Source organism: Drosophila gunungcola, unplaced genomic scaffold, assembly GCF_025200985.1.
Source record: "Drosophila gunungcola strain Sukarami unplaced genomic scaffold, Dgunungcola_SK_2 000001F, whole genome shotgun sequence".
In the NCBI taxonomy this organism is placed as follows: domain Eukaryota; kingdom Metazoa; phylum Arthropoda; class Insecta; order Diptera; family Drosophilidae; genus Drosophila; species Drosophila gunungcola.
The window spans coordinates 15847813-15872838 of NW_026453197.1; the positions used below are offsets into that span (position 1 = coordinate 15847813).

General features: G+C 37.6%; 5 protein-coding genes across 17 annotated transcripts in view; 2 read left to right on the forward strand and 3 right to left on the reverse strand.

Annotated features, from left to right (window-relative positions):
• Positions 1 to 13629, reverse strand: part of LOC128262126 (disintegrin and metalloproteinase domain-containing protein 10) — an 87101-nt gene extending 73472 nt beyond the window's left edge. For 3 of the 6 annotated variants that reach the window (XR_008268315.1, XM_052996206.1, XM_052996207.1), the window contains exons 1-3: positions 13348 to 13629; positions 12055 to 12543; positions 4053 to 4085 (exon numbers count right to left, since the gene is read on the reverse strand). Coding sequence is in view for 2 of the 6 variants with exons in the window: in XM_052996206.1 (XP_052852166.1) it covers positions 4053 to 4085; positions 12055 to 12118 (97 nt within the window). In the remaining 4 variants the exon portion in view is untranslated. The remainder of the gene's footprint in view (positions 1 to 4052; positions 4086 to 12054; positions 12544 to 13347) is intronic. The other 3 variants (XR_008268318.1, XR_008268316.1, XR_008268317.1) reach the window with 3 other exon arrangements.
• Positions 13630 to 14700: 1071 nt separating this feature from the next.
• The window catches only part of LOC128263268 (uncharacterized), a 45278-nt gene continuing 34952 nt past the window's right edge, over positions 14701 to 25026 (forward strand). The window contains exons 1-2 of one of the 8 annotated variants that reach the window (XM_052998203.1): positions 14701 to 14880; positions 16850 to 17263. In XM_052998203.1, coding sequence (XP_052854163.1) covers positions 17245 to 17263 — 19 coding nt within the window. In that variant the 5' untranslated portion in view covers positions 14701 to 14880; positions 16850 to 17244. Of the gene's footprint in view, positions 14881 to 14954; positions 14974 to 15966; positions 16416 to 16454; positions 16474 to 16849; positions 17264 to 25026 lie in introns of those variants that run through there. The other 7 variants (XM_052998208.1, XM_052998204.1, XM_052998209.1 and 4 more) reach the window with 7 other exon arrangements.
• On the reverse strand, positions 21203 to 22272 carry LOC128263269 (uncharacterized). Its single transcript, XM_052998211.1, has one exon. It carries the CDS (start codon positions 22185 to 22187, stop codon positions 21282 to 21284), a length of 906 nt encoding a protein of 301 aa, XP_052854171.1. The 5' UTR covers positions 22188 to 22272; the 3' UTR covers positions 21203 to 21281.
• LOC128263271 (uncharacterized) lies at positions 22378 to 23554 on the forward strand. Its single transcript, XM_052998213.1, has 2 exons — positions 22378 to 22673; positions 23212 to 23554. The coding sequence occupies exons 1-2, from the start codon at positions 22385 to 22387 to the stop codon at positions 23526 to 23528; spliced, it is 606 nt and encodes a 201-aa protein (XP_052854173.1). The 5' UTR covers positions 22378 to 22384; the 3' UTR covers positions 23529 to 23554.
• On the reverse strand, positions 23603 to 24642 carry LOC128263270 (uncharacterized). The gene is made up of 2 exons (XM_052998212.1): positions 24209 to 24642; positions 23603 to 24093 (listed from the first exon to the last, which is right to left on the reverse strand). The coding sequence occupies exons 1-2, from the start codon at positions 24528 to 24530 to the stop codon at positions 23603 to 23605; spliced, it is 813 nt and encodes a 270-aa protein (XP_052854172.1). The 5' UTR covers positions 24531 to 24642.

Below are 25026 nucleotides of genomic sequence, written 5' to 3' on the forward strand. Positions count from 1 at the left end.
ATTACCACAGCGGCATTGAAAAGCTCACAAAGCGCAAAACCGAGACCAGAACGTGGCATGCAATAAAACGCAATTTAAGAACCTTTTAACAAGCAGATGGGTGGGTAGAACAACTGGAATGGGAGTTGCAGCCAAAGCAGGCATTTATGCCTCGAATTTGGTAATCAATGTTCCCCAATACGCCAAAAATCCTTTCAATATCACCAGGCAAAGCAGAGCACAAAATGGAATGAAAATCCTGTTGGCTTACAGAAAGGGTCCCATGGCTTATGCAGGACAGATCTACTCGAATAAAAGGATTGGCCAGACTTGGGTGCAAAAATGAACAATAAAATAAAGTTGATTAAACCCCCGGCGACAAAGTTTATTAGCGAAAACGTTGCTGGCAAAGTGTTCTAGCGAGCCGACTTAGAGTGTATACATATGTACATTTTTCAGTAAATATGTATTGTAAAGAAGACAGAAGATTATCCGTCGTCTTTTGCCAAACATTTGCCAGACAATGCCAGCCAAACACAGACAGTACGCTTTTTAAGAATATTAAAATGGAACTTACACTTTTCCACTTATTATGGTAAGTTAAAGTTCTTAAGATATGAGTTATAAAATAGTTAATCTTATCAAATAAATTTGGATTTTCATAAATAAAACTCTTCCAAAAAATGTTTGTTAAGAGTTGTTCATTAACATTTTATTGTAATATTTTATAATTTTTGAGCTGACTAGTGTAATCAGGAGCGAATTGTATGGCGGCAATGCACAAATATCGCTCCAGCCAACAGTGCCAACATCCGTCCTCGAGCTACTCAGCTCCCAGTTCGAGTATTCCTATCTAAAAACACAACGGATATGAATATACCCTAAAGCTATCAGACAGCGTAAATGAGCGTGTATTGAAGATAAAAATGGCTGCAAAGCGAATAAGAACACTGAAGGAGGGATATACTGGGATATATACAGAATGGCAGCGCTCAAACTGCACCAAAGCACAAAAACAAACAAAACACGGCTAAATAGCAGGATGGCCATGGGAGCAGGAAAAGCTAAACCATCTATCCCATAGCTTCACAGTTTTCCACCACTTCGCATTCAGCTCAAACTCCAGAAACGTCTGCTCTGTCTCTGATACGGGCAAATCTGTTTGGCAAAAAAAAGAGGGGAAAATTTAAAAAAAAAAATGAAAAAAGGGGCAACTGCACAATACCCAGCAACAGGAAAGTTTTTCAAGCGCAATGTTTGCAGCTCTTTAGTTCGTTGAGGATTGCAATTCGCTTCACAGAAGCCCAATGTTTTTGTGAAGCAAGGAAGGTAGATTAAACTGCGAAACAAGGAAAATCAAAACAGTCCAGCTAGCGATTATTATCATGCTGCATAGGATCACGAAATGGTTTCGTAAATGAACATCGCACTAGCATGCATGTAAACAAATCTTTTTAGTAGGGATTTAGTGCTCTACGTTATGCAACATTACCAACTTTTACTCGAAAATTTTAATAGAACTGAAAACCCACTCAACGGATTTATTTTTAGGTATTTGTATAAAATTTACATTTATTTGTTGATACGGTATATGAACATTATAGTATAAAGTAACCATATTGACACTTTTTCTTTATTCACATTCAGTAAGAGCAGCGAAGCGCAAACTAATCAGTTCGTCTACCAATCCTTATACGAATTCGTTTGCATATTTTTCATTCATGTAACCCTTTCATCTTCCAAGATACATTTTTTTCAGTAACTGTCTCTTCCCTTTTTGGCCCCAATTTTTTTGTCCATCCGGTGGTGCAATCAACTCTTCATATTTCCCTCATTTTCTTTCCCGTAGAAAAACTGCATAACTCCAGGTCCAGCTCGCGAAAAAAGGGAAGAGCTACAAGGCTCCGCAAAAAAACAAATAAAAAACAAAGAGCAGAAGCTGTTGCACACACTCGCTTGAACATTGTGTCGATTGCGTGGGCGTAACCGGTGGGGGAAATGCTATTAACTGGTCATACTCCACGGAATAGTAAAGTTTTTTCCGCTTTTTTACGACCCCTCGCTTCAAGGCACATGGATATATACGCCAGCTATCCCATTCCCATTCCCATTTCGATTTCTTTTTTTTTTTGCCACGTCTAGAAGGCCGCCACATAATCGTATCAGCAGAAGATTTGTAATATGAAGCGGAAGAAATGGACGATAGTTTGTATGCCGCAGACGGTTTTTATGTTTCGTATATTTTTTTTACCAGTTGAATGATAAATGCACACTCATTGTTGGTCGGTCAAATTTCCGGGGCGATTTATATGCCAAGGTGTTTTAGAAGGTATGAAGCATTTAAAGCTGTTTTAAATTATTGGGGTCGTATCGGGGATTTCAAAATTTTTGGTAGTTTAAAAGTGGTATTTTTTTTTAGACGCATAAAGAACATTTTATTTTAGTTTGTCATTATTCGAGTTTCATATTTGTTTATTTCATACCGCTTCCAATTTAACTGCAAACAAACTAGCTCAAAATGTTCCAAATCCAACAAGAAAATTATAATAAATTAGAAATAATATCACACAAATTGAGCTTCCCGCCAACATAAAGAACACTAAAAAAGGACAACCAACAATATTCCTCCAGCACAGGGGCAAAGTTCAAGCTTTTGGCACACAAAAAAAACTTTGGAGGAAAGTTTGGCTGATTTAACCAATTTAAAACACACACAAACTCAGACGTGCAAACAGACAGACAGACAGCGAGGAGGCAGACACAAAAAGCCATTCCATTGACCGCAACAGAAAAACAACACCCAAACTGTTGAAAACCAAGGAATGGGAGTGGGTATAGGTCGGGAGAAGGTGTGCGGCGGCAGCATCTGCAGCTGTAAACCGGCGGACCACAGCTCCCTTGGCCAAGTAAAAACTCATCAAACTATATTTTCAATAAATAATGACAATCGACGGGGTGAGGGTGCTACAAAATGGCGGCCATTTTCCAACGCCCGACGACCAACGACCAACCACCCAAAAGCACCACAGCTTCATTGATTTTATGCCATTTGGCCAGGAACCACAACCGCTACAAGCATAAAATTGAATCATAAAAACATCGAACATATATATATTTAATACATGTGTGCCACGCCTTGTCGTACGGCCCAAACATTTGCATGAGCGGGAGAAAAAAAACACTACTTTTACAGTTCTTCCTAGTTGGATTTTTTTGTTCCCCCATTTTTTTGTGCCTGTCAGTCAACTGACAAGTCAACAGCGATGCAACCTGCAAGCCAAGAGCTGAAAGAGAAAAAAAAAGAGTTATAAAGGTGGAGAAATGGTGGAGAAACGTGGCCGAGATGGGGTTTCGAGTGGCTTGGCGGGTAAGTGTGGGACGGCCTAAACGAATGCTAGAGCTACTCGACGTCGGGCATTTTTCCAACTACTCTTTTTTCGACGTCCTTTGTCGGCACATATTATAAATTGCACTACGGGGAGCCGCCGTGCCGAAGTGCAGAAGTGCCGGCGTGTGAATGGGCCAAATGCGCGGGCCTCTAAAAACTGCACAAATGTGAAAAGATTGAGGCTGTGTTCAGGTCTGTCCACTAAGGGACAGAATGCGGGAAGTGCTTGCAGCTTTTTGCTTTCCATACTCAACGTTTAACAGCCTCCAAACGCAATGGATGGAAAAAATCATTTTCATATGGAAACATAAAACCACAAATTAATAACGATTGAAAAAGACAATTTAAAACCAATTACATAATTAATAGTAAACAAAACTACATACACAAAATTTGCCAACAAAAAACAAAAAAAAAACGTATCCTCAACCAAATCCAAATAAAGTTATTTTGTTTTTTAGCTGTTAAATTTGTTTTTGCAAAGTTATATAATTTATTTTAAATTATAAATTTTAGTCTGTTATAATTTTAATTTTATTTTAAACAGCTATTAATAATACACTTTTTCTAGTTTTCTGTTTGTTAAAATTACAAAATTAACAGTAGAATAGACATTCTATTGGTTTATTCCCAATTTATTAACTTAACTACTTAAATTAAATCAGCTTCAGAGCAATGCACTTACCTCTTTTAACTCCAGAAATATCTTTTGCGTAACCTGCAAATAAAAACAACAATTTTCAACTTTAGTTAAATTCAGAAGTTTATTAATTGCACTTTTCTGGTATTTTTTAATATTTTGTTGAAATGTTCAAGGACCAAAATTTGCAAGCAGGCAACATAAAACAAGAAAACCGGAAAAGCGCTAAAGAGACCCCGCTCATTCCTTTTTGTGCTGTTGCAGCAGGGAACACCCAAAAGTATTCAAATTAAAATCCACTCGAGTAAGCAGAGTGCAGGTTTTGGGGAAGGGCACAACCCAGCAAGATGGGGAAAGGCAAAATGTTTCCTTCCTGACCAGTCAAAAGGCAAAAGGAAAAAGTGTTAGGGGTTCGGCTTTAGATTTTTATAAAAGTCATTTTTGTATGACTTGCAAAACGAACAAAGACAAAACTTATCTGTAACTCAGAACCGAAAATCATGCAAAAACATCATAATTTAAATATCTCTATGATTATGTACAAACTTTTAAAAATGGTTTAATCCTGAGCTTAAAATCAATGAATGTTCATAGTTTTTATGTAAGCAAGCTCTCATTAATATTCCCATGCTCATTTAAATGTTTTGTTGGCCTGGTAAAAGCATTTTCATGCACAAATAAATCTATGCGAAAAATGTTTTTTGTAACCAATTATTTTTGTTTGGCTCTTACAATGTTAAACGCACCGTAAATGCTAGCATTGTTTTCTGGTAGTATTTAGTGACACGAACAATTAACGCAAAACTATATTTTTGACAAAAAAAAAATGTTTACATAGAATTCGTATAATCATTTGATTTAATAAATCAAATACAAAACAAATAAATAAATTAATGATTTGTTTGCTCTTTTAAAACGAAATAAAAAAGGTGGTTTCGATTCTTTACCATCTAACTATCTTTGCGACTTTTTTAAAACTTCTCTTTGATATCTACACACGCATTCAGATATGGCTTTATATTTTAACACAAAGCAAGCGCCAGGGGCTAAAAAATTGTAAGCTAAATAATGGACCAAAAAAAAAGGCATTTTATATTTTAATTCATTAGATTTTTATACCGTCAGCTTTGAGAAGTTAGACAAAGGCGACTTTTCATTGTTCCTTCTCAGGACATTTTTTTAGCTCAAGGGGCATTAACCCAGCCACAACAACCTGTCGACAAACGCGGAAAAAATGTGAGTTGCTTATCTTGCAAAGCTTTAAAATCACCAGTTTTATTAATTGTTTTAATTAAGGTAAGTTTACAATACTTGCTCAATTTTTGAGTTCTTTCTTTGGGCATAATTTAATTGACACAAAAATGTCACTATCTAAATTTTATGTACTGTCGATTTTGGGGTTAACTTTTGGGGTGGTTTTCCTGGTGGTGAGCCGCAGACTAACGAAGCGTTTATAAAGGGTTGCATTTATCAAATAAATCAAATTCGGTTTGTATACTTGCAAAGCTTTTTTCAATTAAGGAAGTACAATTTATTACATTTAAATTATATTTTTATATGTTTACATATTTTAAAATTAAAAAATGGTTTATGGTTATTTCAGGAAGATAATGCTGTAATGGGTAATTGTTTATCTATTTTAAATTTGCCTGAACCGTCAAAGGACAATTTGCATGTGTAACGGTCTCTTAACTATCATAACAATGCTAAAAGTGATTATGAAACTCTACGCCTTGTTGCAGGAAACGCCACTCAGATTGCTACACTTTCGTTTCTTTTAATTTCGGTTTCAACGTGCCCCCCATCACCCGTGACAGCCTTATTTATGGTGCATAAATCACATTTAAATGAACTGAAGCATAGCTAGAACACCTACCTCTAACATTGCCCATTCACTGACTTAATGGCATTTGGTCCGATTTTAGTAAAAATATATTTGTATGTAAAAGGGTTTGTGCAGACGAATATTTTATTTTGAAAATTTGCAATGTCTCTTTAATTTGATTTCATCCATTTTATATCGATGAACAAATGCTAATCGATACGCAGATAAACGACCCAACGGTTGAGAATAATTTAGTTTTATATAGCTATTAATCTGGCTGTTTGACAAAATCAATGCCATGGTATATACACATGTAGATGTAGAACAGATTAAACTATCAATTTAGAAGATTTAATGCCTCGTAGATTGGTGATTTTAACAGAGTCTCACAATCTGTCTGTATCAATTAAAATATTTAATTTCTTAGTAAATAACCGATTTTTCAATCACATTTTAATTATACTATGCCAGCATATCAAATTGAAAATATTAATGCCAGCTTGGTTTTTGTTCCCTCATTGTTTGTATACTCTAGTAATCGAAATGTTCCTCAGACATTCATGTGTTGAGGCCTTAAAAAATTGGAACGATGACGATGTCGAGCTTAATGTTTTCTACTACTACTATTTTTTTGATAGTTCTCCAAAACCATATAAAAATGCAGTTAATTTCAAAATTTTAACGAAAACTATGTTACAAAATTCTTTAAGTGGGTTTGAGCCTAGCAATTTATTTACATTTTAATGTTATTTTTGATTGAGGAAAAAGAGTGGCCTGGACAGTCCTATTTTTCAACAAAATAAAATGCTTTTCCGACTACGTTTTGCTAAATGTTTGATATTTGTTTGCTGCATATTCAATCCAGTATATTGGCAAAAGAAATGGCAAAAAAAAAAGGAAAAAATGACATATGATATAGAAATGTCGAAAAACTGATGCAACCATTTGCTTTTGCATTTTGCAATATAAATGTACGTACGTAAGAACAAATACGTACATATACATTCATGAACAATACATTGTGGCTGTAAAACAAATAATAAGACCATTAAGTGAATGAAAAAAATCTTGATTTAAATATACAATTCTTGAAATGTACGAAACTGACACATTCATTTTGATAATTTTGCCAATACAGAAGACATATACATTTGTTGTTATAGTTGCAAGCCAATAATAGTAAAGTATTATATACATACGGTTCAATTAGCTGCTGAATTTTTTGATATTCCGACTTCGTTCTATCATATATGGGAAAACTTTCCATATCCACATACATTCCCCTGCATATCTGGGTCCCAAATGAAATATTTAACCGCACACAGGGCAGCCAACTCTTTGCCCGAAAGTTTGCCTTTATTGGCAGCAATCTGCGTGCGCGGTAAGTCTGGGATGTGTATGTATGAGCCCCACAGGCGGGGAAAAACAGATAGACAGAGATTCCAGACACAGACAGACCGAACATAATGAGCGGCATTAAAACTAATGAAAATCAACTTTGGCACACCGACGAATAACGCCGGGGATGCCGACTAAAAGGGCGCATCCGAAGGGGATGATAATACCCCCACAGAAGCGCGCAGCATAAAAATGTCGACTTCTGTGGCAGAGTGGAGGCACAATAAAAATAAAAGCAAACGCCGCCCCATCATCACCGACCTCCCCACAACCCGTTGCCAGCAAACTTAAGACGTCGTAACCCCGAGCAACAATAAGAAAATTACGAGACAGACAAAGTGGAAAAACGCATAAAGATGAATTCGCAGCAAATGAGGTAAATGGAATAGTATAAATCTCTTGAATGCCAAATTTCATTTCCTCAAAGGTAAGAAATACGAAAAGAACTTACTACAAATTAGAAAAAAAATTCAAATCAGACAGAATTCGTCTTAAAAATTCAGTATTAAATATATTTTATATTGTAATATAGTTACTTGTTAGCAGATTAATAAAAGGCCTTGAAAAATGTATTGCAATAGAGTTAATTTACTAGAACACATTTTAAAAATGATGTAAATTCTTTATGTTGAGAAACTTTTGCCAAGCACCTGAGCAGTTGTCTCCAGGTCTTCATATTTAATTTATTAAAATGTGGGCTCCTTTTCATTCACTGGAAAAACGTATCTGCTGTTAAAAGGACGAAACTATATATATGTATTTACGCTTGTGCTCACGTATATATGCAAATAATTTTGCGCCCGAGTCAAATGAATGTGAATCTGCACTTGAATGCGAATGCGAAAAGCGAATGCCAACACGAAAATGTGCTTTGACTTGGTCTTGTTCTCTTAGTTTTCTCCTTTATCTGCGCTTCCCCGTTTTCATTTTTGTTTGTTTTTCCATTCGTTTTGTTGCTGTATCTTGTATCTTGTATCTGTAGCTGCGTCTGTGCATAATGTATCTCCGTCTTGGCGAATCGTTTGCCTCAGTTTGTTTATGCCTCGCAACTTGACTTGGGGAAAAAATGGGAAATGGGAAAGAGGAATGAGGAATGAAAAGAAAAGAAAAGTTTTTATGCCTTTGTCTGATGCTCGTCTGTTTGTTTATGCATCCCCTCGTATTTCTGTGGCTTACCGCGTAACTTTAATAATTTAATTAAATTTTACCAACCTACACCCGTGCCGCTGGTGTCATGCGAGAAGTCCCGCTTTGATTGTTATTTAGGCCATTTGGCATAATGAGGCAGCATAATTCTCACATAAAATCCAATTTAAGCGCATTTTTAGTGGCCAACTTTGGGCTTGCTGATTGAATTAAAGGCTAACCAAACACACATTAATCAGAGTGTCAAAGGAAAGTAGAAGGCCTTCCGGAACATGTTTCAAATAGCAAAGTCAAATATTTTGTTTATCAAATAACAAAATCCCGTTTCGCCATTTTAGTCATTGTGGATGACTCAGATAAATAACAAGTCATTCTTCACCAAAAATAAACAGCATTTTTATCTTTGTATAAATTTCTTTAAAACTTTGCCTTTTATTCTTTTTAATTTTACCAAGAATCAAAACCAAACCAGTCTTGAACAATGTAAAAATATCTGAAATTAATGTTGATATTTAATGTTTATATTTTTATAAATTTAATATAAACGCTTCCCTTAGGAATTGTGAACTTAAATATTACAAAAATTGCACAAAGAACTTGAAACACAACATAAATAGATATATACAATACGTAATATTAATGCGATTAGAAATACAAAAGTAAAGGTATAAAATAATTATAATAACATTAAAAGAATTGAAGAAAATATATGAAAACCATTTAGAGGATAATGATAATGAATACAGTATGCAAACACACACGCAATAACCTTTAAGTCGGTTACGAAAATGGGCGAATAGGACATTACAGTCGCGAGTTCCACCTGCTAGGATAACGACGTTTACCCGATTCCACCTTGGTTTCACCCTCGGCAAATCCATTTACATTTCTCTGCATGTGCAGCACCATAGAAGGCAATTTACATCAAGTCACGCCCTTTCATTAAAGCTACTCATCAATTTGAAGTGCCAGCGGCTTCACTTATTCAACAAGCTTAAGGGATTTATTCGCCACATGTACGTTCGTATAAAAATACATGAACGTATATTTTTATTATATTTATTCGGTTGCCACTCGGCAAACAATAAATGTCATCCGCATGCCTGGCGACTGGTGATAGTAACACATTTTGCAATGAGAGATACATTTGTATCTGGCAGATACGACACCAAATACAGGACAAGCCCGTCTATCATCTGTGTGCGATTTTCCAAATAAACCATGCACAAGAGATATCTCTGTTCACAGTTTTTAGGTCATTTTTTCGGCATATTATGAAAGAGCACGAATCTTTTCGTCAGCGGTCACGTTGTCATCTCTAGTTCGGATGGTGGCTTCATTATTTGTTTGTTTACTATGTTGCACTTGGCACGTACGGGAAATAAAGCAAAGGAAAATTGCATAAATGCCCAAGCAAAGTGTCCATTGTTCTGGGCCCTATCATCCAATTTACCCCTGACCACATCTCATATGTGATTTATGACCGCTCTTTGCTTGGCTGAAATTATATTTGAACGAACTTTTAGTCAACAGCTTATCAATAATAATAAAAACCAGAAAAAGCCAGATGTGACTCTTGAAATTCATTTCACTTGTGAGTAGAATATTGAATTCTTACATTGTTATTTTTTGCTAAGCCTCAACAATAAACGAGATAAAAACGAAACCAAAAAGATGCAGATAAGGTTACGTAAAACAGTAGCCATAATTTTGAGCTGAAACTGAGATATAAATACGGGTGTTTGATGTTTAAGTATCTTTATCTTAATTCCCAGCTGTATCTTGTTTCTGTACCGCAGAGCTAAGAGCAACAGCTCTGCAACAACTTTTTCATATATGTGTATGTATTTTTATTTCTTTCGCTTCCGGTGCTTGTTTGTGGGAGAAAAACTTTTTTTTTCTGATAGCTGTTGCATATTTATTTTTATAATTTTGTGCTTTGCAACTATATGTGTTGGGTGGCCACTGCCCAGACTGATAATGCCGAGACATTGACCTTTTTTCGCTGAGACTAAGAACAATTTTTCGTTTTTTGCCTTCTCTATTCAGCTCGATTCTCGGGGTTCTTGAGTCTGCTCTCCTTCTTTGTTGTCAGATTAGCCGGCCAAGTGGATAAACCAGTTTTCGTTTCTGCCACTCTGCCATCTCTTCCGTCCGTTTCTTGGCCCTCTCAGTGTTGGCCCATGCTCATGTTGCTTGACTTTGGCTAATTAGCCAAGAGTGGATGTTGTTGTTTTGGCTGTGGCTGTGAGCCCTGCCCCGCCTCGAATTTCGTAATGTTGAACTTTGGAAAATCTAGCCAAGCAAACAAATTAGTTGAAGTGGCGAAAAAAGTCCCAAGGCGTGATGAGGCATTTAAATATTTAATTTAATCACAATTTTTTTAATTTGAATTTTAAACATTAAGAATGCTTTAAAGTTTTTATGATTTGTAGAAATATTAAATATATATTGTAACTTAGAAACACCCACGGCTTTTTTATATTTTTAGGTCAAATTATAATTTTCTACAATTTTTGTAGCCCTCTTTGTTCAACCTTAGCTGACTATTTCACAATAAAAATGGATGAGTATGAGTCCCCAGAGGTCTACTCAGGTTTTCATGACTCAACTTATGCTTTCTACCTTTTTCGCTCTTTCTGCTTCTCAGCTCAACAATGGATTTGCTTTGTTAAAAGAAATAAGTAGAATTTGAATCAGATACATACATGTAAATGAGTAGCTAACTTATGTGAAAATTGAATTCACAGGTAGATAACTCAAATACAATGTTATTAGAGTCGGGCTAAAACCTTGGAACCTGAAAGTGAGAATAAAAGTAAAAGGCAACCACAATGACTTGAGAAACGAAAACAAACACTCTGAATTATTAAACAAAATATTCTGTCGATTTAATTGAAGTGACAAAAGCGAAGTTAAATTAATTATCATGAGCAAACCCATTTGTTTAATAACAAAATACACCCAAAGGAAAATACTGGGGTGGAATAGCACAGACACAATTAACAAAATTGTCTACTAAAATTATAAGAGAAGCGCCACCCTTAAAATAATACCCTCCCAGAAATCCTTCTCTCGTCAATTATCCTGGCAAAGTACGTAATAATTTTTGTTGCTCGAAGGGTTCTGGGTGAAAATGTTAACTTTGTTTCCGCCTGATTGAGCATTTATTTCAATGCTATTGTCTATGGGTCATTTGCACCACCCTGGGTTGTATTTCATTTTAAGCTCTGATTGTTGTGGTTTCTTTTGTTTCTTGTGAGTCAAGTGCACAATAAAATATTGTAATACTTTTTTTGCTGTAAGAATAAAAAAGAAACTGAATTTATTTAAGCTTACATGAATGGCTTTGGCTTTTCAAGTTAAAGCACAAGGTTACTCAACTAGATAAAATATTTTGTTCAACAAGAAAAATTACGTTCAGAGACTGTAGGGATTTTAATCTAGCAGTAGTGAATTAAATGCTACATTCACCATTTTAATATTGCGTATAAATAACAATAATAGACACACAGTAATATTTTTAGTATCTTTAAGTTCGTGATGATTCACTCTTTCTGATTAACAATCAGTATGCACTTAAGGTTTTAATTAGTTTTTTAATAGCTAAATTAGTAGTCGTAAAGGAATAATTCGTTTGTTAATTGGAAGATTTCTACAAATTGTCTGGATACTCACCATTTACGATGATGATGAAAATGATCGATACGAATGCAATCTTGAAAGCACATTTTGATGACATTATATGCGATGGGGATCCAACGTGGATGGTGTCGATTAAACAGAATTAGCACAAATTTCTGTTTGATTAGTTTGTTCGGAGGTCGTTGTATTCTTTAAATAATTTCCTTTTGGCAGTAGTTTGTTGCGTTTCGGGCACCTAAGTCGCGCTTCACTCTTCGCGGCTTTTTAATCAGAGCTTTGCACTTTCCATGCCATTTACAAATTTAGCACTTTTGGCATGGGCCATAAAACTTCGCAGCACTTTTTCGCACGCACGAATTATTTTCGCTATTTTTTGTGCACTTTTATCGAGCTCTTGTCACGTACACTTTTTCTTGTATTTTTATTTTGTTTCCAATATTTTGTCGTTAAAAAAATTAAAATTTAAATTAAAAAACGAACTTTTTTATGATTTTCTTTGTTTATTCACTGGATTGTATATTTCTGGAGATTAAGGAAAAAAATAATATTAAATAACAGAAGGAAGGTAAACTTTTCTTCTTTTTTTTTCCTTAACACTATTTTGCATTCGATTTTTATTAAATAACGGAAATAAAAACTTTAATTTTTTTTTTGTGTTTGTTCCAGGTACAGTATTTTGTAAGTAAAATTTGTTATTGTTTTATATTCTTACCGTTGTTTTCTCTTAGACATCACTGTCTTTTTTTTTTATTTTATTAAAATTAGTTGTGTTGAAAATCAAAACAAAAAAATGAAAGCAAAAGACACACAAAATACAAACAAACTGAAAATCACAACACAGCAAAGCCAAGAACAGGTATTGACCTCTCCCTCACTCTTCTGCAAATTCAATGAGCAAGCGCAGAGAGGAGAGTGAAAGAGCTAATGCAAAGGCGACAACAGAGAGCGAGAAAGAGAGAGGGACAGCTGCGGCGCAAACGCAACGAAATGCATTAAATTAATTATTGTTGCTTTTGAAATTGTTGTTGCCACAACTGAAACATGATGTCGACTTAAAACACGAAATATTTTTTAAACACACAAACTAAACGCCGTTTTGATGTATTTAATACACAATTTTGTACTTTGCATTGTTTTGTTGGGCTAATTTAACAATGTTTTTCCATGTTTACTTTTTTAATGTTCCTTTCCCTTACGCTCTCTCCAACTTCTTTCTGTGTTATGTTCTCTGATTGCCTCTCCCGCTCTCTCGCTCTTCCGCTTTGTGTTGCCCGTAAATTAAATGCGTTGAAATGCAGCCATTTTGTCTCCGCAATTGGCACTCACTTGAATTTCCGTCGATTTTTCTGTTTAGCCGCAACTCTCAATTGGCCAAAATCGGGGGCAATTTATTAGATTAGCGCACATTTCATAAGCCTGGCTTGGCGATTTATTTATTTATGCTTGCTCACCGCTGCACACCCACACACACGCACGCACACAAGCGCAGCGAACACGCGTCCAGCGATTTTCCGACTTTCCGACTCCCACGGCGTTCCGAGATCCGTTTCAAAGATGCACGTCCAAGTCGTTCGATGGTTTTTTTTTCGACTGTGAATGGCCAGAGTGGCCAGAGCATAGATTCGGAAATATAGTATTTAGTATTTACTCTATGGCGAAACGCCGAAGCCAACATCCATTGCTCGAATGGTTAAGAACTTCGATGGTAGAGAACTTGGACTGCCTAACAGAAGACATATCGACATTATCAAGTGATCGATTTCCCAACCGCAATGTTAAAATATAACTTTGTCTGAACATAACATAAATTGTTTTCTTAACAGTATGTAAGTGTTTTCGCTAGACTCAAGCTCGATGTTATTGGTAGTAGTATGTTTGCGGGGTCTCAAATTTTTAGTCAACCGTGGTGTATGTCTTCACTAGTTGCGGTAGGTGTCCTTACTAACGGAAGAAAGAGTATTCACAGTGTTGCCAGTTAAGCTTATTTCAGGCTAGATCTAGCATTTATGAAATTGGAAAAGATTTTAAACAAGCAACAATCCTAAACCTAGCATATTATGAAGTCCATATAGGCCAAACACATAAATAAGTTTATATACCTTTGCAGCGAGTCCAATAATTATTATAACATTTTAAATTGTTTATAACCACTATTTTCATAAATTTGTTGCCGATGTTAAACAACAGCCAGGCTATGATGATTTTCCAACTAATTAATTGATCGTAAAAGAAAAACCGTAATTCTGACATAATACCCCTTAACTGTATGCCACAGTTTGTTAAAATCAATTGGAACAGTAATTTCAAAAAGACCGCTAAAATTAAAATTATGCAGCATCCCTGGTCGATAATAAGGTTTGCCCATTCAAACAGCGTTGCCAGGCCTGCAACTTTTTGAGCGCGTAATAGAAGTTTAAACTCGTTTTGATAAAACTAAAATGATTTATTTTATGATTTTGTTAGCCAATGAATCACTTACCTCCATAAATCTAGATGCACTCAAACCAAGCTTTATAAACTACACGGGAACAGTTAACAGTGCGAAAGAACATGTTTTAGTGTGACCATTGTAACATTTTTAAAATATTCAGCTGTGTACTCATTCAAGTTCTACACCAGTCGATTTTACGATACGGTATCGATACTGGAGATATCGAAGCTGGCATCGATGTCTCCCCACCTCTAGTTGTTGCGGGTGGACGTGCATTTTTTCCGTTACCGTTACTCCGCGTATCCGTGTGTCTGTCCGAGTTCCCCGTCCGTGTGCGTGTGTGGGTGTAGGTGCGAGTGCAAGAATGTGTGTGTGGCTTTGGTCGCGTGTCGTCGCCGCTTTCATGTAAAAATTAGAATGTGCAAAAGGTAAAACGAAAACAACGCCAAAAACGGTGGCAACAACAGTGAATGATAAACAGACGCGAAACGCCAACAACAGAAAAACGCGAGCAAACAAAAGTTGGGAAATATTTTGGTTTTATTTTTTTTTGGCCTGGTCTGGTGGCAAGTGGCACAAGCGATAAAAAAAAGCACTTCTCAATACAAAAAAACAGGTTTACTGAGCGAGCAATAGAGTGGTGTGGAGGGGGGAGAGGATTTACTGCAAGTGCGAACTTAGAATCTCATTTGCTGCTGCACAGTGGTCACTTTTGAACTTGCCCCACTGTGCGCCCAGAACTTGTTTTCCTCTTACTGCTCCCCCTTTCCCTCCCCTTCCCCCCTCCTCTTTTTACCCCTTTCATTGGCTGTTTTAGAATGCATACGTATATTGTTTATGGGCATCTCACATGCAGCGCCCCGAAATCAATAGGAAAAACTGTTCTCCCCGAAAGTGCCGTTGCTTTTTGGGAAAATCCCCGCTCCATTTCCATTCCCTGCCAGCAATCAGCTGGCTCTGCAGTCAACGCAGCTCGGCCGCCGTCGGCATAGGAGGGGCAGCAGAGGGCGCCTAGCAACAGCGGTTAATCAGGGACGGTTCACGGTTGGGCGCCCAAAATCTTGCACAACAACTTGTTATATAAGAAAACAGCATTTTGACGCGCCAAAGTTTTGTTACCAACTTGTACTTGCAACAAATAGCTTGTTAACGTTATGACTTGGACAGAAGCTTTCTATTTGAATAAAACTTAATGAAATAGATTTCAACGCTTGTTACATCTTAGCTTTTTGTAAAAATTCTAATTTGGCAAAGCATCATCAAGTAAAATTTCCTATATTAACTCGCTTATTTGATAGTGATTAAGAATCTAAAATATCTATGAAACGGCTTAAACATTTTTCAATATTTTACCAAATTTTCGGATTTAAGCTAGAAATGTTTATCTTATGTAACCTCTAGAAGAAATTAAGGCATATTTCATTGAAAAGGTAGGATTCGGTTGGTTCTGACGAACAATTTTGTCCTTTTTAGACAGGAAAACGTATGGGTTTGAATAACAATCATACATATATGAACAGTACCATCACAAAGAATCCCGTGGTATCTGATTTTTTGGATCCTTCCCCCCGATGTCTTAGTGATTCCGTCCCTTTTCTTTTACTGCCGTCAGCTGTGCGGTCAGTGCGCAGGCGCCACACACGCATAGCACACAACAGCAGTATCAGCAGCCACAGGCAGCAGCAGGATGAAGACCAGCCTGCCAAGTTAACTGCCTGACTTTGGCCAGCGAAATTGCATTGCTGGCGTCTCGCTCGCACGCACTTACTTCGGCAGTAATGCCGGAAAATGGGGGAAAATGGGAAAAGCGATGTGTGGGCCTCGTGCGCCGCTCGAGGTTCGCTTTTCGCAGTTTGCAAGTCGGCAGTCAGCAGTCGGCAGTCGGCTTTACATAAGTTGACGTCCGTGGCAGACGGCCTGCTCCTGGAATAATTCAGTGCCCGGCTGCAGGTCCTTTGCTCAGGTTGTGTGGACGCGCTTTCAGTTTTTCCGGATATCAGCTGCTGGCGCTTTTGCAACTGGTTCGGATTTTCCTTTTTTTTTCCTATCCTGATTTTTAAAGTTTTTAATTTTTTTTTGCTTAAGTTTTTTTAAATTGGTTCTGCCTGCAAACCGGCTGGATGGCCAAAAGGTTTGTCGACAGTTGGTGTTTTTTTCAGCTGTTCGGCTTGTTGGACACCAAAAAAAAAAAGTGGTTAAACCTCTTTTTTATTACACTTTAATTTCGATATTTTGCCATTATTTATCTCATTTCTCAACTATTGCTATTTGCCGCCTGCGTGGGCCACTTTCAAAAGCTTTTGTGGGGCTTCCGTCGATTAATTTTGGCGTTATTTTTTTCTTCCTATTTTTGTGGCTTTATTTATTTATTTATTTCGTTTTCGTCGTATCATAAAGCCAAAAAACTTGATTTGTGCGCACGGCCAGCCGTAAATCAATTTAACAATATCAATTCGGTCGTAAAACCGTTTGAAAAAAGCACGTCTAAACGAATTTATCCATATATATATATATACAAAAACCATGCAGCCGAAGTGTTAATGTTAATCGAGAAACTACAACAAAGCCAAAAAAAACAACATGTGAGGCGACTTTAAAAGTTAGCTCTGCCACTCGAAAAGATGGCCGCCAGGATGTGCAGCGTCGTTTCCAGCGTCATCATCATCTAGTTGCAGCAGCACTCACAGATACCCACAAATACAGATACAGATACAGCTACAGCTACAGCTACAGCGACAGACACAGATACACACGCACACCAATGCCGCTGGCAGCCAGACACTCGCACACCAATGCCAGTCCCTCTTAAAGGTGAGTCGCACTTAAAGTTTTACATTTTAAATACTCTGCAGTCGTAAAATTGGGTGAACCGAAAGTCCCTCGAATTTCAGGAGCAGATTGTTAAAACTTTGACCTCACTGGGTTTTATTTAATGCAAATACTGAGTTGAAATCGCAGTGCAATTAAATATATTCCCATATCAGTGCTCAACTTTGATTTATGCTGTAAATTTCACCTGTAGAGATTGGACTTTAGTCCCTGAAAACCCTTGTGCATAATCCTAGTAATTGAAAATGGTGTGCACTATAATTATCTTTTATTTTCTAAAAAAAAAAATGAGACGCTATAAAGCAATCAACTCAAGTTTATACTGTGGTTGCTTAAACAATGCATTTTAAATTTCAGAATTCTTATGACATATCAGAAATAACGAAGGAAATTATTTATTTAAGGATTTCTATAAGCTATGCCTGAATACACAGAAAAAATGGTGACAATGTAATTATTTTTATTAAAAGGTAACCAAAATGGAAGCCGTACGTCATCGACAATAATGGTATTCTGCTTATCTCTCGTAAAAAACACTTTTGCAAGGTCATAAAACGTTAACACATCACACCGGCATTGTCAAGGGAAATTATTTGAATTTCTTTTTTATTAAACAGTAGTGGACATTAATAAAATGGCGAGATAAGATTGCATATCACATTTATGGATTTTTAACATGTTTTACCTAGATATTTATATACCAAATACTTTATATTTTAAGTAAGGTGATTTAAGGATTTGAAGCGAAAAATGTATTTTAATGGAATCGTTAAGTTTTTATCTTTCAAGGAGTTTTTGCACAAAAAAAAGCTCCCATGATAATGTGTTATTTGGGTGCCATCAATCCGATTATGAGCCATTTCTTTGCCCTTTCTGCTCCCTTTTAAGATAATCTTCAATAAATATATGTGCGGGCAGATGTATTTTGAAACCTTCGTCTATCAGGCCTTGTGAAATGTCCAATCAAGACGAGAATCGCATGATGAATGACCTCAGCATTCCCATCAATCTTACACAATTGTCCCCCCTCGTCTGCCAGCGAATTTTTGCTTGGATTTCTTTGATATTTGGCGACTATCCGTTGTCTTTCGTGAGTTGATTTTTTGAGCTTGCGTGCTTAGAGCATCTCAAAGTCTAACATTTCTCATTCGGTTTTGGTTAGCAAATAAAGAAAAAAAAAAAGAAAAAAAACCCCAAGCGCGAACTTTTATTACCGCTTGGAGTTGAGTCCGAATTGGAATCGTATTTGAACCCGGGGACGAAGCTGGGATCTCTGGCCAGAGGAGAGTTCAAACCGAGTAGAGGGCTCTGTCTTTTTTTTTTATTATTTTATATATTTTTTTGCTTTTTTGGTTTGGTTTTGGTCGCGAGCCCATTGAAAAAAGCTCGTCAAACCAGTCGCCGTTGGTATGTTTTGTTTTTGCTTTAGTTGGCTGTGTTTCCTAGGCCTGGGCAGCAAACTGGCCCCCGTTGATGACTTTTTACATAGACGTTGGCCCGAAGAGATACCGACTGAGATACGAGAGCCAGTCAGCCAGCCAGACTTAACTAACAGACAAAACACACGTATCTAAACTTGTTTCAAACGTGTTACATTTTAAGAACGTTCGCCGCAAGCGGCAAGTGGCAATAATCCTTTCAAACTTGACAGTGCTGCCATGTTTGAAAACGCGAAGGGCCTGCCCCAGTGGGAGTGGCATGGATTCTCGCTTTTCTTTTTTTTATTTTTTGTTTTTTCTTTTTTTTTTACAATATCATGTGTATCGATGTATCTATGTAACCGGAACTCTATATGCTGGCTGTCAGTCTTTTTGGCTCTATGCAGACATTTTGGCTGCCTTTGTTGTTATCATAATGTTATTTGTGCACAACACATGGGTTTTTGCTCCTTTTTACCCAAATCCCACACAAAATGGTCATAAAGAACGGACGGAGCAAAAAGTGAAATTGATATTTTCGCACAAATTGCCGTTAACAAGGATTGGTGAATATGTGGGTGGGTGGTTGGTAGAAACCTAGGCAACGTAAAAAATTTGCCTGTCAAAAATTGGTTGAAAATATGCAGCACAAATGAAATGGTTGAAATAAAATAAAAACGGTTAGGTGCAAACGGGAAATTGTTTACCGTGGTTCCAAAATGATGTAATTTCGCGTGTTCGTGCAATTCAATTTCCTGCCAGCGGAAGCCCGTGTCGCTCTGTTCGCCCATTGAAGTCAAACATTCATTCCCGACCCCATCATCAGCCTCCCGTTTTTCCAGTAGCAACACCCCCACAACACCAAGTTTTAAATATTGTCCAAAAATTGTTTGGCAATTCCAGTCGCTCTTATGTTTTTTTTTTCTCCCCAAACTTTAATTGTCCCCCGACCAAAGTTTCGTTGAGCATACAGTGCCAGAAAAATGAGAAGATATTTATGTGCATGTGTATGTTCTCGGCTACAAGAGTGGACATTTTGTAAAATTCAATTTAGCTGACTATGCTTTCTTAACAACTCATCCGTTCTGGACCGCCACCCCATTCAAAAAGTCAATAAAATTTGGCGTATATCTCGATTACTAAACGACTCTGCTGACTCAAATTATGTAAATGAGATATTTTAAGTGCCAATCAATTCCATTAGTGTCTAACAATGTGTGAATTAATACTCACAATAAAAAATTAAGGTAAATCTACATCTTTCAACTAAATTTGAATAGATAACGTGAGCAAATTTATTGAAATAATTAAGAAAACATATTTAGTGAAATTTAAAAACCATTTACCAATATATTTGTATGTGGATTTCAGAAATTTATAGCATAGTTTTTTTCAGATATTTTTAGTTTGTTTAAAAGACTTGAAACAATATTAGATCTTTAAGTCCTAAAAAATCATCTCAATATCTTTTATAATAAATTTGTTTTGGGATTTTAGAAATGTATAGTATATTTATTTTCGGTAATCTCTAATTTTTGTAAAGGTTTTAATTAAACATAAGAAATTATAGAAAACTTCTCAATATCTTGCAAAAGTGTATAAAAGTTTGCCATTTGTTTGGCTATAGAATTTTCAAAAAATATTTGCCATATTTCGCATAAATAAATTATATTGAATAGACGTACCCCGGCCAGCGACTGCCTCTCTAGCCGGCTGGCTTTCGTTTTGGCCGGGCCTGGCAGGCATTGCCTATATTAACAATAATTTCTTTGTGCCCGGGCATCTTGCCAAAAAGTTGGGCGACCGCCTGCTCCTGGCACAGCAGGCGACGAACGTTTTGTGGCCAATTTCCCGTACCCAAACGCCGACTTTTTGTGTGACCCATTGTCAAGTGAAGTCAAGCCGGACAAGGCCTACTCCCTTCTTTTCGATTCTCCCGTCCTGCAATGACGTTTTGTCCAGAGTTAAATCCAAAAGTTTGTTTGCTAGAAAAAGCCAGTACCAAAGCGACGAACAGGGTGAGCGAACTGCAAACTTTGGATTCCATGCAAACCAGTAAGACTGCTAAAAGACCATTGATTGAACCTGGTCATGCGGTTACTTTGGACTTTTCAAGTTGCACAATCTCTGACCTTGTTCGAGGGCGCATGAAAAAAATGATGTTTTTGAAATGTTTCGAGTATGGAGTTCTTTGTGATTGTTATTTAAGTAGAAATAGTTAATTAAGGCACAATATAGCTGTGTAAAGATTATATGAAACATACTTTCAGCCATCACATAAATGGAAACATGACTGACATAAAAACTTTATGTTGTTGAAGCTTATTTTCAATTTTCTGCATTTATTTCTCTAATAAATAAATGGTATTTTATTAAACTAATAAATTCGTGCGCTAGTCACAGATTAACTTCCAAAAGATTTTTTTGATTATGGAACTCTTTAAACACTTATGTGGTCATTTGTCTTTACATATACAAACTCTTTTCCGTGCTAGTTTAAATACCTTACAATAGCAATAAATAATTTTGACTAGGCTGACCCCGCACCAAAATAAAACACAAGACCAATTAGACTAAGGAAATTAATGTTGGTTGCTGTTGTAGATGTAGTAGTACCCCCCGTTGAACCTCAGAGTGACCAGTTCGTAGTGCGCAGTGCCAGTCACCGGATTAGCGGCCACCCGCACTGCGGGTGACGCGGTAAAGCTGAGCGTTCGGTAAAAGAAGGCGGTGAGGAAACTGGCACTGATCACGAAGGCCACAAAGAAGCCCAGACAGAAGACACAGTCCTTGTTGACCTGCAGGCACAGGCAAAAGGCGCCGGCAAAATCACAAATTGATCGACCAATTCTCGCGCAGAAAGTCTGCCGAAGCTGGGGACGATTGGGCGGCAGAGTATTGCCACTGATGGTGATGGTGTGATGGGATCGTTCGCAGGGCGCACGATTCGGATCAGTTCTCAAAGTGGTCAGATCCAAACGACAACGCCTGGGTGCTGATAGCACCTCAGCGGTCTGGGTGCCCAGTTCGTAGTATTGCGGCACTTGCAGAACCACCGCTGGGCGGGCATCCTCCGTTAAACGCGCCTCAATGACGTCCAAGTTGCGGGCGAAGCGATGAAGTAATTCCAGTACATTATGCATTCGGTTAGGAGCCTCCACATTAGCCAACTTTAACTGGGGATTTCCTATGGACAAAGACTTCAGTTCTTCTAATTGCCGCCTTTCTTTTGACTGGGCACTTGTGCTGGGAGCATCTTCTAACTCAAAAGTCTCTCGCCTGTCCACCATTTCATCCCCTTGATCCGATTCCAACTCCTGGTTGTGATTACCAGAATCCTCCGTCTCAGTGGCGCCCAAATTTGCATCCGGCAGGTACAAAACATGAGCAAGATCTACGACGGATGGCATATTTATTATCACTTGACCCTGCGAATCCGACGTTGATAGGCTTTCATCTTCATTGTCTTTCTCATTTCGTTTATTCATGAATTTTTTTTGTTTTTGTGGGCTTTAAACTGGGAATTTTTGATCTGCTAATACCAAATTTGTAGGTTGAATTTATGTTCGCCGCTGTGATAGTTGTCAACATCGTTTGGTGTTACCCAAAATTATGTTGGCTTTAGTTGCTTGTAAAACCTTTTTCGAACATTTTCTAAATTTGACCTGTGGACGCTATAAACTTAATGGCGTGCAGGGAGCCACCTCAAACTGCGATCGTCATTAACTTGTTGATTGGCGATTTGGTTCAGGATGCCGTTAACGAGCCGCTTAAGCTTTCCGAGCAGAAGAACACTTGCCAGCGGCTATTCGACATTTTGGGCTTTCAGGCCGACGAGTGTTTCGAGGACGTGGAAGGCAGTGATGTGGCTACTACACCCAATTCGAGTACCCTTCCGACCAATTTAAAATCGCATACAGTCGAGCCCAAGCAAAGAAATTGGTACGGTTGGATGTCAAAAGCATTGGCAGAAGGTAAGACACAGATCATCTAAATAGAATTTATCGTTACAAAAGCTGCAAAAAAAGCAAGTCTAAATACAAACAAGTTTCTATCAGTTTAGAACAAAAATAAATTTGAATATTTTTTCATATTGATAAAGGTGATACCGCTCAATTAAACAGTTGGTTTTTCACATTCATATTTAATTAATGTTAATTGAAAATAAAGAAATTCGTTTTTTTAATGGTAAGTTAAACAATTTAGTTTACAAAATAAAATGTATTAATTTCTTTAGCTGTGCTTTACCAATATTTATTTTGTTTTTTACAACAATTTTGTTGAATTTACCATCAAAGAATATAGATATAATATAGCGGCCAAATTTTTAACGTTTAACACAAAAAAATTTTGTAGCAGCTTTTTTGACCTCTAACTTTAAAATAAAACAAAAAAAAAACATTGAAAGAAAACTAGCTACTAAAAAAATTTTAAAGTATAAATTTTTGTTGTTTCACGTTAGAAAACTCTTTAAATCAAACTCAAACCTCCGATTAATGTATTAACCCACAGAAAATTCCGAGGACGATGTTGAGATATTCAGGAAGGATGAAAGGGGTGCGTTAAAAACTTTCGATTCGATTGCGGTGCAGACGGAGCAGCCGCGACTGCGGATGAGATCGTGTCCTGTGGATCGCCTGCCAAACTTGGCCCCCTGCGAGCTGTCTCGCCAAACGATCTTCATCGATGCTGTGTCCGTGCCCATACCAAATATTTTGGGTCGGGCGCCATTGGCCGACCGCTTCTGCTATATGTTGACCGATTTCGCATCTGCGCTATATTGTAGTCTCGCCATCATGTGTTGTTGCACCCCCAATGTGTTGAGATAAATTAAAGTGCAAGGCGTTTGCCAAAATCGCCAGTGGTTTTTCATTTAATCAAGATTAAAACGAAATTTCGGCTATCACAACTGTTTGGCCTGGGCCCCTTTTACCGAATCGCGCTTTAATTCTGTCTGCTGGTTGACATTGGTCTGCAAGAAGCTGTAATAGTGGCAGATCAACAAGAAAAGGCACCACAGGCACAGGACAATGAACAGGAAATAGATGAAATTCTCAAAGATCAGGGATGCGCAGGCGGCAATCGCATCGCCCGTCTGCACCAGGACATGCCACATCCTTTGACCCAGGGGTGCCCTTTGCATATCCGTGGCCGATGTCACCGACTCCACCTCGATGTGGATCGTGTGCTGCAGCACTTTGCTCGGCTTCTCCCTCTCCGGACCAGCACTTTCTCCTCCCACGGCCGCCAGTTTTGCCTCCAAATCCTTGGTGTCGGCCTGCTTTTGATTCACTGCACTCCAGGATGTCTGGCTGCTCACCTCACAGGTGGGCTTGAGTGTGGAGTCCGACAACTGCGTGGCACTCGATGCTCTAAGCTCCACATTTTCATCCTCTGTGAAGAGCAAAACAATGATATCAAATACGCTCAAATCAATTCAACCATTTCTACATTAATAAATGTCAGTTGACGATCAAACAAAACCTAAATTGTAATATGTATACATTACCTTTCTTCAAGGCAAGCTGTTCGGAAAGGACTCGTTTTAGCCGAGTAGAACCGCCAGCATGATTCTCATGCTCACTGTCCAGGACTTTGGTGTAATCTTCGAACAAATTGAGTAGCTCTACAAAGCGATTGGTGATCTGCCTGTGACTGAGGTGGATTTCGGTCAGGTAGCCTGGTATTTCGTTGTTCCGTAGCTGTCCACTGTCCCTAATGTTCCAGCCAATGGGTGGTGGCGCTCCGGTTTTATTCCCAAAACCATTTTCCGCCTGCACAATTACGGTAGAGCTATCATCTCCAGTAGGGTCACTCTTTTTACTCAGCATGGGTAATGGGTGTCTATTCGGTCCTTGCCGCTTTGATTTTGTGTGTGTGTTTTTTATGTGAAAATCATGAGTGTTTTTGGGTATAAAGTGAATAACATTTATTTACCACCATTTCTGTCTGAATTTTAATCAAAGGGTTGCTTTATCTGCTTCAAACGACTCTGGCAGCCCTGCAGTTGAGCCTCCGTTGGCCAGTGAATACTGTTTGCGCTAAATTAAGCAATTTTCTATCCTGTCTGGCCGGCAAATCCAGATGCTTCTGTCCATCGACACTTCAGGGTCGGCTCTCGTCTATGGATTTTCCCTGTCTAAAATGACAATTATGACGGTCTACTGCACCAATGTGATTTTGCATAAGTGCATTTTAAGAACCAAATCAAGCTAGATGGCTTTGCTTTCGAAATGAGTGTTCATTTAACAGGTGAAATTTGGTCAAGATTTTTGCTATTGGCAGAAACTTATCCACAGAAGAATTTTAGTGTATAAATAATAACAC